General features: G+C 36.6%; 1 protein-coding gene across 3 annotated transcripts in view; it reads right to left on the reverse strand.

Annotated features, from left to right (window-relative positions):
* The window catches only part of KIAA1958 (KIAA1958 ortholog), a 192,222-nt gene that overhangs the window by 48,550 nt on the left and 129,618 nt on the right, over positions 1-14,054 (reverse strand). Inside the window, exon 2 of one of the 3 annotated variants that reach the window (XM_006864665.1) lies at positions 5,210-5,293. The exons of the other annotated variants lie outside the window; for them this stretch is intronic. Within the exon in view, the coding sequence (XP_006864727.1) occupies positions 5,210-5,293 (84 nt within the window). The remainder of the gene's footprint in view (positions 1-5,209; positions 5,294-14,054) is intronic. 3 annotated transcript variants of the gene reach the window in all.

Genomic DNA, 14,054 nt, shown 5'->3' on the forward strand with positions numbered 1-14,054 from the left:
ACAAGCAGTCCTTGTGTTAGGAACATACAACTTGCACACAACTCCTACTTGCCCTTTGTTGTTGTTGTTAAGTGCTGTTGAGTCGGTTCCAATCCATAGTGACCCTGTATAGGGTTTCCAACTAGTGGCTGGTAGAATTGAACCACCAACCTTATCCTACAGTGCTACACCAGGACCCCTATCCCTTTAGTGTTAGGTAAATTTGCCCTCACTTTGAATTCCTACCAGCAACAAAGTCTTCATCACAATCACCATTGGTTCACCGCTGGTGATTGAGATGAAGACTTTAAGATGAAATGAAACTTTTATTTACAATATCTTTGCTAAATTCTTTGAGAGTAGGGGGTATCTTACACATCTTTGTATTCCTCCAATGTCTATATCCTAAGTGTTTAATAAATATTTGTTGATGTAACTAAATTTTCATCTTGGTAAAAACATTTAATTTTATGGCATCTGGAAACTAATTTGTGTAACTTAATGTTATAAAAGGTTTGGCTAACAATGATCTAACTGAAAGATAAAAGAGAATTGATGCATGTTAGAAAATTGTCATACTGTTCCTTAGTAGATTAGGAAAAGATTTGACCCAGGGAAAATAATAAGTACTAAATAATAACAATATTTTAAATAGCTGATAAAGATTTATGAAGCATACTCAAACCAGTCAGGCAAACCAGAATAATACACAGAATCTTATGGAAAAGCTCTTCTAGATGAAGTCCACAGCTTGTCTCAAATGCTATGGTCTTATAAAAAATTGGTAACATCTGTGTGTTCAAGTTTCCAACAACTAGTCTCACTCACATGAGTATGGACAAAAGATTAAATTATTCAGCGATGTCATCCAAATGCTGACAGATGAGTTCAGCATTTTTTCATGTGAGTGGGCACTGGAGAATTTTTAACATGACATGACATCGAAATTAAAGTGTAAACTTAGCAAATGCAGCTTTATTGGTTTTGCATGAACCACAGGATTTCCTAGGTAAGCAGCTTATTCAGCTGTGGTTAACAGTGGTTGGACTGTTGGCGTCTTGCTAAAATCACATATATAATTTCAGCATCTACTTCTGTCACAGCTTGAACATGATTTTGTTTTTCTAAGGTAAATTTAAATTCAAAAAGTTAAATGATAATAAAAATGGCACCTGGAAGTGGTATGCCCTCGTAATCGAATAAGCAATGGACTGTTAACCATAAGATTGGTAGTTCAAAGTCACCAGTCACTCTGCAAGAGAAAGATGAGGTGGTTTGCTCCTATAAAGATTTATAGCCTAGAAAACCCTATAGAGGATCACCAGGAGTCAAATTCAACTCCATGGTAGTGGGATTGTTTAGACAAAAGCACAAAATTCATAGTTGCAGATGATTTTCATCATTTAATTAACTCAAAAATAAACTGTAATTTGACTATGTATCTACCAAGCCATTCTTCAAAAAGCAGTCTTCTGAATTAAATGTGACAGTCTTCCTACTTGGTTTAAGTTATCAGAAAAAATATAAATAACACTTCATGTTCTCAGTTTAGTAGTTTTATGTCTAAATGAAAATGCAATGGATGAAACAAGAGAGATATTTTTCTTCCAGTACCTCAATATAATATAAATAGGAATTTGGAATTTTCTAGTTCTGCTTCCTCAGTGCATACTGCCTCTCTTCCTCATAACAAACTTACTTTGCTGTCAAAACATGTAGCAAGATTCTAGAAAATATGTCAGTGCAAAACTAAAAGGTACAATCACATTTGCAGTGTTTCATGAAAAATTTTAGAACTAGGGCATATTGTGTGCTTCTAGACTGGTTATAAAATAAGGAAAACAGGAAGGTTTTGTTAAGAGAACTGGGAGAAAGAGGTCTTGTGGTTTAAAATGAATGTAAGAGAAATTAGGGGCAAGTATGCCTCCATGAAAGATCACTCAGCATTCCTTTTCTCAGACAGTCTTGAGAGCCGAGAAGAGACCATGTCTCCATCTATGGTTCAAGTCACTGGAAACTAATGACTGAGTTGGTACTGAGAAAGGTAGAAAGAAAAACTTTTGGAGTCAGATGACAGATAGCAATCATTTCCTTAGCTATAATTTACTTGCCTTGATCTAACTATAAAATGGGAGAAAACTCAACTTTTTAGAATTGTTAAAAACTAAAGATAATACAGACAGACATAAACATGTATGTATTGAATTATGTCTGGAGAAATATTTACCACAATATTGACAGTGGTTATCTTTGGCTAGTGATTTATGAGTAAGTATTTTCCTTTATGCTTACCTGTATTTTCCAATTTTCTTTTAATTAGTAACCAGTATTTTTATAACTAATACATGTAAGTCACTTAGTACAGTCCTGGAACTCACATGGGTTAAAAAATGACAGCTATCATTAATATTAATACAAAAAAGTAGAGCAAGATATAGCCCCCTCAATGAGCTTCTGTCCTTTCTTAGTTTCTGAATATATAAATGGATGTCTCTTTATGGAGAAGTCACAAAAATGAAATTAACTATACTACACAACGTCCATGGCATACTTCCCAACTCCTGAGCCAAATAAAAGGTTGCATCTTAGAGGAATGGGTCTTTATGTGTTGATGACTTAGTGTTGGAAAGAGGGTGTTCAGCCATGGGAGAGGCTCAACTAAGGTGATGAGTTAGTCATGCAAATCAGAATGAAATCTGCCCTAGTAATAGAAAATTAATACATAAATACCACCTACTTTCCCAGCTACTGCGAATTATGAAGTTGCCTTGAAAAACAAACACCTCCCAATAGAATGCTCAGACCCAAAGAGCATTTAAAATCAGGAGTTTATGTGTGGCAATGGTTTATAGAAGATAGAAACGTAGCTCAGTATTACTTTGGTTCTACCTCTAAATTTTATTTTTGAAGGACCTAACTAATAACTTACCACAGCCTTTAAAACAGGAAAAAAAACACTTTGGAAAAAACTACCACAAATAAACTGGGACTTCAAAAAGTTTGTGGAAAAATGCAATGAAAAGACAGCAGAATGTTTCCAAGAACTTTCTGAAGTCCTCTGGAATCATTTAACCGAGTTTTACCATTACTACAATTGTAGGCTACAACAGATTAGTGTATTTATATTTACTGTAGAAGAACATGCGCAGAGTTTTCAAGAATGCATTGAATTCAGCTAAATCTGGTAACAAAATATTGCAACCTAAAATGAGTGTCAATATTCCTTTGATCTCAACTACAGTCAAGTAAACCCCTTAGGGGATTTGAGCTTTGAAGAGTATGAGTTTTGTTTTTGCTTCTTTTGGTCTCAACTAACCCTACTAAGTCATTTGTAGTAAAACATTTCCACTCTCCCTTCTGATTGGGCTGTGATATACAGTCATGCTTGGAAACATTTTTAAACCTTCAGGAATTCAAATTTCCTAATAAATCTGATAAGCAAACTCCATTTACACTGATTTCTAAAATGACAAAAGGAAATTCTGTTAATGATCCATGTTCAAGTACAACAGTAAAAATGAACTATGTAACAGTCAGGATTGTTTTGCCACAGTTCTAGACTTTGCATATTATTTAAAAATTATATATCTTTTAAAATGAATGGCACCTTTATTCCCTCCTCCTCCCCAGCACCCTTCCCCAAAGGAAAAGATACAGCTAAAAATACTGGATTTTCACACATTGTAAAAAAGGAGGCACAGAAGCTAAAATTCTAATTAAGATTAAAAAAAAAAAAGTTATGTAAATAATTTTATGTGGAGCTTATATAAACAGTTCAAATTCTGGACCGGACTGAATATAATTGCATCTAAGCAGTAAAGCTAGTGTTGCTTCCTCTGGTTAATACAGAAATTTAAAATTTTAAAAAATAGCCATTTTTTAAGTAGACCAAAAAATTAGAGATGGGGTGGGATGGAAAAGCAGGAGCTGAGGACACGGTGTCAAGTTTTCTTTTCTGACAAATGAAAAACACAAAACAAAAATGGAATCTTTCTCTACTTTGTCTTGCCTGAGAACTACTGTAAAGTCAGTACCAGTAAATTACACTTAATCACCCACAAGTACATTTCTCTGAAGCCTATAAATACTATATTAGTAATACTAAACTATTTCCATTGGCTTATTTGTAAAAAGAAAAATATATTATATATTTATATTTTTATAAAGTTAATTAACACTGAGGGCAAAGGAAAGGGAATGAGAAAGTGTATAATCACAGTTTCTCTGGACACAGTAATCAAACGGGGGGTCTTGTTCAAGCCACCTGGTCAAGCAGTATCTGAGGAAGAGTCATAAGAGGCGGAAACGATGAAATTGCCGCTGTTGGAGTGGCCAGCCACTGACTGGGCGGCCTGCTGGCTCAGATTGTTACAGATCAGCACCAGCTGGTTGCTCTGGGCCTCGGACAAGGTGCTGCAGCTCTGATACACACTGAAGTTGGTTTTCCTGCCGGGGATGTTGCCTTTCTCACACATGGTCTTCACCATCTTGGCCAACTTGTTCTTGCCGAGAGCCTGGCAGTTGTACCAATGCAGAGCTGCCAAGTTCACAACGGGCTTAATGGACAAGTAGAAAGGGGCATCCTCGTAGCGCATGGCAGGAGGCCGCCGCTGGGCATATTCCTTATAGTCCTGCACGGGGCAGGTCTGGGGGGCATGCTGGGTGGCATATACACGGGAGTCTGTTCCCCCTCTCTTGGTTTTGGCATTCAGATCACCAGTGTCTTGACCCATCCATTCCAAGTATTCCAGACCTGTTTCTGTTACTCGGAGTCGGATATCACCCCATTTCAAGGTAGATCCATGGAAGCCTGTGCAGTGCCCAAAAGCTTTTGTGTTGTTGAGCCATACAAGGTTGAGCAGACCCTCAGGATTATAGCGACTTAGAAGTCCCCTTTTCCGCAGGATGAGCTCATCAGCAAAGGTGAGTTTCATGGATTTGTGTGGCTTATTTCCTTTTCCTTTGCAGCGGAGCTCAATTTGTTTTTGTTTCAGGGCTTCTTGGGAACGCTTGAATTCCTTATCTCTGGTGATACTATAGCCATACCTGTGTTCTTTCAGGTACCGCTCAAGCCCACACTGGTAATTGGCCAAGCTGTTGGGTTCATATTCAGACCCATCCTTCTGCCTGGCATCAACAAAGAAGGAGGCAAGGTAAGCATCCAACTCCTTGCAAGGGATGACATAAATCTCTCGTGTTTCAGAAGGATACTTGGAGATGAGGAACTCGCGGAAATTGCGGAGCGCGGTCTGCGTGCTCCGGATGGTTTTCTCATTCTGCTCCCTGCTGAGCTCAGCTGCTCTTTCATCCTGGTCTGCAACAAATTGGGGAGGGGAGGGATAGAGAGGGTGTTGATGAGTTCAGACAATGTACTTTCTACTCTGAAATAAAGTTTCCTTTTATAATGAAAAGGGAAGGAAGGAACACTTTTACAGAGATCACTGATAAAACATTATTTACATACCTGTCACTTTATAATAACCACCCTTCAATTTTACTAAATGTACTAGACAACAGTATGGCCTATTACAAATAAAATGAGCATCTCATGTCATTGCCACAGTTTAACGCAGAAGGTTTGTGGGAAGAGTGAGGTTAGAGGCAGAGTTCATTTCAGGAAAAATGCGAGAAAAACGCGGGATGCTTATACTACTACATCGTGCAAGAGCCCCATTACAGCTAACAAACACAGGCTGAGGCACTTCATTTGTGAAACTAGAGGTTGCACTGGTTCCACTTTATTGAATTAAACTAAAACATTTATAGTTGTTATTTTAACACGTCACTAGAGATGGATATTAAAAAGTTATTAAGCATCTTTATGGTAGACATTTGCTCTCCTATAGCAGTACAGTTTATAAACTTTCTTTATATAATTGCTAGGCAGTTTATAATCAGTAATAAAAATATTTGGTATTTTAGAGGGCAATGAAGATGAAACATTATACTAAAAGACAGAATGAAAATTGAATTAGGTTATTATATTCAAGATGTAATAAATTGTTTTATTAATTTCTTATTTATATCCCACCACCATGAGGTGTCCCTTTTCATTACAGAACATGCATCATCATGTCATGCTGCTCTGGTAGCAGTCCTCACTTAACTGTGCATACCAATCACTCAGGATCTAGATCAAAATACAGACTGCCAGGTGCTAGGCCTAGAGTCTGCATTTTAATCAGCAACTGTGTGTTTGAACTGAGAGTCGAGATAACACACTTGGAGAGACAGAATTCTAATGCCTACATTGTATGCAAGAAACTGTACTCCATTTTACTCATTTCTTCATCATGATTAAATATGGTTTAAATTAAGTGGATTCCTTTCAGTAACATATAGTTTAAACTTGAGATTTTAACATTAACAGTGGTAAACATGAAAAATATATCTAGAAAATGTTTAGTGGGGAAAAAACTTGTTAGAATTTTTTGACCTTCATAAGAAGGTCAATTGAAACCCCTATAAAAATGAAATTTCTGATTCTAAAGTTTAAGTATCAGAAGCATTTTGTTTATTCCAATTATTTAGGAAATCTTAAGATCAGTTTGTTGGGTTGTGCAGTGGGCCTCTACTACATAAAATAAAAAATGAAATTTCTAACAAAATGGATTTAACTCATCAAATACTATTATGTTGTTGTTAGGTGACATCAAGTTGGTTCTGACTCATAGGAACCCTGTAGAGGATATTATTATACACACACATTTCTGAACAAACATGATATTTAAATATAACAATTCTAAGATAATTGCCACAATCCACATAACTTTTAAAAAATAAATGAACAAAAAGTCCACTAAACTAGATAATCACATACTTTTATCGACAACAGTTTTGAGAGACTACATTTGCAAAATTCAAATACACAAAAGCATAGCTTATGTTTCAAGAGACTAACATTGGTTTATGCTATTTTCTTCTAGTAGAAATTACTTATATATTGACAACACAGATGTACAATGGAAGCCAGGAGTTCTATGCTGCAAGTTTACACAATGGCTTCCTAACTGTTTACATGTAAAGGCTAAAGTACCAGCACTGTTTATTTTGGCTACTTGGTCAAGTATTTTCACAGTGGTCTTCAAACTTAAGTACATGAAAAACTTCCAAGAAATATATATTCACAGACAATTTTAGGGCAAATCTTTCCAGTTTCTCAACTTCCATATGGACTTTTTCTAACTTATTTTCCAAACATGAAAATTAAGCTTGTAGTTTTGTTACCATACTAGATCCACTGTGGCCATACTCCAGAGTATAAAAGACTTTGGAGAGGTACACACAACTCAGAAATCAATAAAGAAACCCAGAGAACTTCTTGTGCTTCTCTGTCCTACATATACTTCAGTATAAGGAAAATTTACCAATAGAAATAAAACATTTAGGTCTTAGTTGGGAGGATAGAGAAGACCTCATTCATTTTGCTGAATAGGAGGAAGGAAATGGCTGTAAAATCAAGTAAATAAGATATCTCTTGGTTTATACCCAATATGATTAAGACCACAGAAGACCAATAATCAAATGTATAATGATTACAATTATATTGCATTTATCTCTAGTTTAAAAATTTTTTCGGATCCACTTCCTTTTAAAAACTTTTTATAATATATAACATAAATAAAGTACATGGATTATTTTTCATACATGCATAGATTAATTTTCACAGATTTAACATCTGTATATCCATTCATCAGATGAAGAATATGATCCTCACTACCAGTACCCCTGAAGCCTTCCTCAGACCCCTTGTCCCAGTCACTACCTCCCACACAGAATATCCACTATCCTGACATCACAGATCCATTTGACCTATTGCTTGCATATGTGGACTCTTAGAAGGTGAACTCTTTTCTGCCTGGATTCTTTTGCTCAACCTTATGTTTGTGAGTTTAATCCAATCTGTTGTTTATTGATGAAGAAAGGGACTGAAACATCTGTGTTCTGTGTTCTCAAAGTCAAATTTTTTATAGAGACCTTAAAATATTCACTGAATGTTTTCTGATCACACAAAAAATCTACTATATGAAGAAAAGTTCCAGTCCTGGAGATTTTGGCATTGGTTCATAAATCAGCAATCAGTGTATGTGGTAAGAAATACAGCTTGACTTCTAAATAGCACTGTTGCTTATCTAATGCTAGTAATAAGCACTTCTTTTTTCAGCCCATAAAAAATGATATACTATCAAGATCATTTTTAATTTTCTCAAGAGAAGCAGCAAGCAAATTGATGAGTCACTGTTATTAATAAAAAAGACATTCAGTGTGATGGTTAAATGAACTTATTAGCAAAGTTGTGATTAGTAACAAATTCTAAAAACTGAATGTGGGCAAAACCCTATATTAAAAATACTGAATGAAGCCAGAGGACAGAGCAGCAGCCCAAAATACACAAATACCAATTCTTTGTTCTAAGCAGATCAAGTACTAACAATTAGAAATGAAATTTTACAGATGGTAAATGAGCAAGCATCAGGAAAACGTCTCCTAAGGCTTCCATGAATCCATGCACTTACCAGTCTAATCAACACATGGACCCAGCTCTAAAATACAAGGTAGGATCTGTCCCTATAAACCTGCTCATCCTCCTAGTCAGTGCCTGACATCTGAGCACCACTCTTGCCATTTGCTGTCCCTCTCTTCCACTTCTGATCAACTCATCAAGTCCCTCTGCTTGAGTTCATTCATCCAAGTATATTTCCTGAGTAACTAATTCAGGTTTGGAAGTTAAGAAAATGGAATTTGCAGGGATGCGGCATAATGAAAACAGCACTTGCTTTTGTGGAATTTGCCACATAGTGAGGGAAAACAGACAAAAGTAAGTAGATCTTCAACAGACAAACTGGGACAAGTGCAGAGAAGAAAAATAACAGGGTATTATGAGAAAGAAGAACACTGACCAATATTTGGATGAGTGTTCCAGAAAGGCCTAAGAAGACCTTTTAGCTGAGATCTGAAAAACAGAAAGCTAAAGAGTGGGAGGAGAAGCAGACAGAACAGCTCTTGAGAAGCTCTTACAATGGAAACTAGGTTGGAAAAAGAACGAATACCAGTGTGTCTGGAATTAAATGAGCAAGAGAGAGGTGTGAGGAAAGGTTTAAAAGCCTATAGGTGCCATATTACGAAGAGCCTCACAGGCCTTTTGAAATGATTAAATATTTTATCCTAAGAAAACAAGTTTTAAGCTACATGGTCAGATTTGCTCTGTTACAATATAAATCTATTTGTCTTCCCCACGCTAAAAAAAAACTTCAGTAAACTGCGTTGTATGAGTGGGAAGCTTTCTTTAATTTTCTTCTTCATCTCCTTTTTTTCCACCTAAATATGAAGGGCAGGAATTGAGTTCTGTCTAGATGACCTGGTACAAAACATTTCCAGACCATGAAATGATCCTTAATCGGAGCTATCTTGGTAGAAGCAAAAGGTCAAAATCAGAGGGAACAAGAGAACATCCAAGTCAACAACACAACTACCTTACCCATCTTCACTCCCCCATCTTCCAAAAAGAACTAAAGATGGAAGTTTGAGCTAGTCTTATGTAGATCTTAAAGAACCAGCAAACACTAGCTTATGTACAGCTTACAGTCACACTGTCCTGCAATGTGAAATATTTCATTATATTTCCCATGCTGCCTTTAGCCTGTAACCTCGGTGAGGAGAAAGGAAGAGTTAGCAGCAGCCTTAGTCTTAAAGCAGACAGCTCTTCTATTCTTATTTATATAGTCTCCATGCCCTATTAATTCAATTATTTCCCCATGGATTTGTCAACTCTGAATCCCAAGTGCCAGCATGGGAACACACCACAGCTATCCAATAAATGTATGAAGACTGAATAAATACATTAAAGGAGTTTAAACTCACAGACCCTCTGTGTATATTTTGAATGACTGATCATTCCAAGTTCTGACTTGAACTTCTTGACACATGTGGCTTTCAAAAAATAAAATTTTGGGATACTTATCTTTCCCCAGTCCTTTTACTTCCTTTGTTGTTGTTGTTAAGTTCCATCGAGTCAGTTCTAACTCATAGCAACCCTGTATAGGGTTTCCAAGGAGTGACTGATGAATTTGAGAACCACCGAACTTACGGTTCAAACTGACCTTGCTGTCCAGTGCATTATACCACAGCGTCAAACCGGGACTCCTTACTTTAGTTCCTTTATATCTACTTAATATGTATATACCAAAGCAGTGGTGTTTCAATGGTAGAATTCTCACCTTCCATGCCAGAGACCTGAGTTCAATTTCTGGCCAATGTAACTCAAGCACAGCCACCACCAATCTATCAGTGAAGGGTTCCGTGTTGCTATGATACTAAATATGTTTCAGTGGAGTTTCCAGGCTATGAAAGGCTGGAGATCTACCTCCAAATATCAATCTATGAAAACCCTATGGATCACAATGGTCCAACCCACAAATGATCATGGGAAGATACAAGACTGAGTGGAATTTTTGTTCTGATGTGCCTGGGGCACGGGGTCACCATAAGTCGGGCTTGACTTGCTGAGAGCTAACAACAAGCTATATACCACACCTTGCTGGGTGTCCATCTGTTAATTGTATCACTAATATGGATTTGATTATACGTAGGGAGGTTGGATAGATTTTCTATGCAGAAAGGTGTAAGTGATCTTGGTTCTTTGAATAAGTAGTCACTTATTCATGGTCTGTACAAGAACCATAATACTTATCACTCACAACTGAGTCTAAACTTCTCAAAAAACGAAATCATCCCATAATACCTAGTAGAGTGAAATGGACCTTCAACAAATGTAGACAACAGATTGTAAGGTTTTAGATTACTGCCTCTTAAAGCCCTGTAATCTGAAGAAGGAACCCAAGGTATCGCCTCAGCACAGGCTCAGGAATGTTTACTGACAGACTGAGTAAAGTTTTCAAGCACACACTGTTTTTTGTACTTATTTCCACAGTCTCTATACTCCATTAATTCAATTATTTCCTTCCTTGTTAGGAGACAGTATGGAAAAAACATATAATTATTGCAGTGTTTCATATTTTCACTTAATTTGGGTAGACTGATACCAGATTTAAATTCAGATCCATTTGCTCTACTGTGGCAGTATCCAGTTGAAAAAGCAAAACTTAGCTATCATATTCCTTTTGTGATTTTATTAAAGCAATGCAGCTGAAGCAATAAACAATGCTTTCTGATATTTAACTTTTTTATTATTTTCATTTAAGACAAAAGTGTTTTGTTTTTTTCTAGCTTGTTACATGATAGGGAAAAGAAATGTTTGAATTATCTTTGAATGTCCATTAGTTTATTAAACAAGAATGTATTTTAAATTTGAAAATCAAAAAGAAAATAAAATCTGGTGAAAGACTGCAGTTTGAATTAATAGGATACTGATAATTGTTGGTCGACTGCTAACCACAAGGTCGGCATTTCAAACCCATGAGCCACTCCTTGGGAGGTGTGGCTTTCTGCTTTCATAAAGATTTACAGCCTCAGAAACCCTACACAATATGTCGCTGTAAGTTGGAAACCAATTCAATGCACTTAACAACAACAACTGTCTGTCTAGCATTTCAAGAAGACCTGTGGAGGAGTATAGTCAAAGGCAAGTCCCTGATGGGTATGAGGATTATATCCTGGCTGAAGAGATGAGTATTACATAAAATGAATTAAATAGACCATGCTAGGCACTGTGTAATCAGGCACTGAGTTATGTGGCATGGGTCCTATAGGAATTTCAGGGGGACAGGGTGGGGAGAAAAGAGAGACATCAACAGAGTTTATGAAGCATTTGTCACGCCATTCCATAGAGGCACTGGGCAACTCGGGTTAGGCTTTAAAACATAAGTACTATTTAGTTAAGCAGGACAGAAAGGTAAAGATTCTAGGAAGATATTCTATGTGCAAAAACAAAGAGATGGAAAATAGTCTGACTTGTATTTATGAAGACTATAAAACCTCAGCCTGGTTTGGGGCTGGGGGAAGAACTGAAGTAGAGAATAAAGTGAGATCTGTGGGCTGGACACATGGAGAGTCTTATACAGTAATTATGATTACTTGTTTCTCCCCAGCGGGCTCTGAGCTCCACAGAGCGGAAACTTCACTGCTCTATTCCAAGTGTCGTTGTTGCCAAGTGACGTCGAGTCAGTTCCAACTCATAGTGAGCCTGCACCGGGTTTCTGAGATTCAAAACAATTAAAATGCTCGGGGTATTAAAAAGAAAATGATGCCTGGTTGATAATCTTAGGAAATAAGACAACTTTATTTGTTAGGGGGGACAAAATTCATATTTGTCATTATTCACATTTCATTTTTGAAAAGAGCAATTGGCCCTATACAATTTAATGGGGAAAAAATAAGCAAACAAAGTCACATTTAAAGGTATGTGGAAAATAAACTGAGAAAATCTAAATTACCATAAAATGTAGGAAACAGTGTCTTCTTTATCCTTTAAACACCCAATTCTATGCAGATTGTATGCCTTCTCTTAGAAATTTAAAATGCTATTTTTTTAAGATTGTTAACATCACTAATTGAAGCCAGATTTATATGTTACTATATCTATCTGACCAACAGGTTATTTTATTTTATTTTTTTTAAATGTTTTTATTTTGCATTGAGTGAAAGTTTACAGGGCACACCATCAGCTTCACATTCAACCATTCATATAGCTTGTTTCATTACATTGATTATTATCCCCGCCATATATCATCAGTTTACAGTGTTTCTCTCTATCCTCTTTAGCTTTTTTTTTTTTTTTTTTGGATGTGGAATTTACAGTCTCGGATTTTAGGGAAGGTTTTTACATTTGTCTGTGGATATCCAGTGACCAACAAGTTATTTTTATGCTTGGTTTATCTTTTCCAATCCTGAGACTAAGGCACATTTCTTATGTACACATTTAGAAGCTTTAAAATTTAAAACAATAGTACCAGATAATCCAGTATGATTTTAGATAGCATTTTTCACCTAAGGAGAAATCACTGAAATAGACATTAGTCATATGCTCATTTCTCATGATGGACATTAATGTTTCTGGAGAATTTTCTCCTTAATAGCAACTTAGAAGTCAGAAATAGTGCCCAAAAGATACCTGTGTTTAAGAAACAAATACAGAGGCCCTAAAGTACAAGCGAAAAACTTCCATCTCTTTCTCATGCATATTAACTGTTGACTCTATTAATTAGACTAGGCTGAGACACTAAGGTTGAGGTGAAATATCACAAGTACAAAGGAGACCAGACATTGACCTTGCAAATCTTTTAAACAAGAAATTAACGTAACAACAACAAGAGAATCCTGGTGTAGTGCTGTAGGATAAGCACTGGATTGCAAAATTGTTGGGTCAAACCCACCAGTCACTCCTTGGAAACCTTATACAGAGACCCCAAGAGTCAGAACCACCTGGATGGCACTTAACAATAACAGATAGGGTCCAAATGAAAACACCCCACTGCTGCTGAATCCATTCTGAGTCTTAGTAACTCTATAGAACAGAGAAGATCTGCTCCAGAAGGTTTCTGAAGCTGTAAAACTTTATGGGAGTCACTGCCTCACCTTTCTCCCAAGGAGCGGCTGCTGTGTTCAAGCCACTGACCTTTCATGAGCAGCCCGAAGCTTAACCACTGTGATACCAGGGCTCCCTCTATGCAGTCCAGGAATTTGCATTTTTGACAAGTTTTCAGATTGTTCTAGTACAGATGTGGTCCATCCTGCCTCACTTGTCCCACAGTATCTAGGAAATGACTCTTCTTCCTTCAAATAAACTTCAGGAAGCCTTCTCTGAAGTCCAAATCCGTTTCCAGTCCTCCCATTGCTGTGGTTACATTACCTCCCACACAGATTTTTCTGGTCTGACATTCTTTTTTTTTAATTGTGCACACAGAACCATTTACTTAATAAATATTTGATGAATGAATGACTTTAAAGAATTATTTCCCCTCTGAAACCTAATGTATTCAGTTCCCCTACTTCCCCCATCCCTAATTTCTCATAAGTTTCTCTTTTAAGTTCATTACTATTTCCTTAATTGTCAAAGACCACTTTTCAAATCTTCCTTACTTGACCCCTTTCAGACCACTTAACATGGGTTAGCATAG

The sequence above is a fragment of the Chrysochloris asiatica genome, unplaced genomic scaffold, assembly GCF_000296735.1.
Source record: "Chrysochloris asiatica unplaced genomic scaffold, ChrAsi1.0 scaffold00069, whole genome shotgun sequence".
In the NCBI taxonomy this organism is placed as follows: domain Eukaryota; kingdom Metazoa; phylum Chordata; class Mammalia; order Afrosoricida; family Chrysochloridae; genus Chrysochloris; species Chrysochloris asiatica.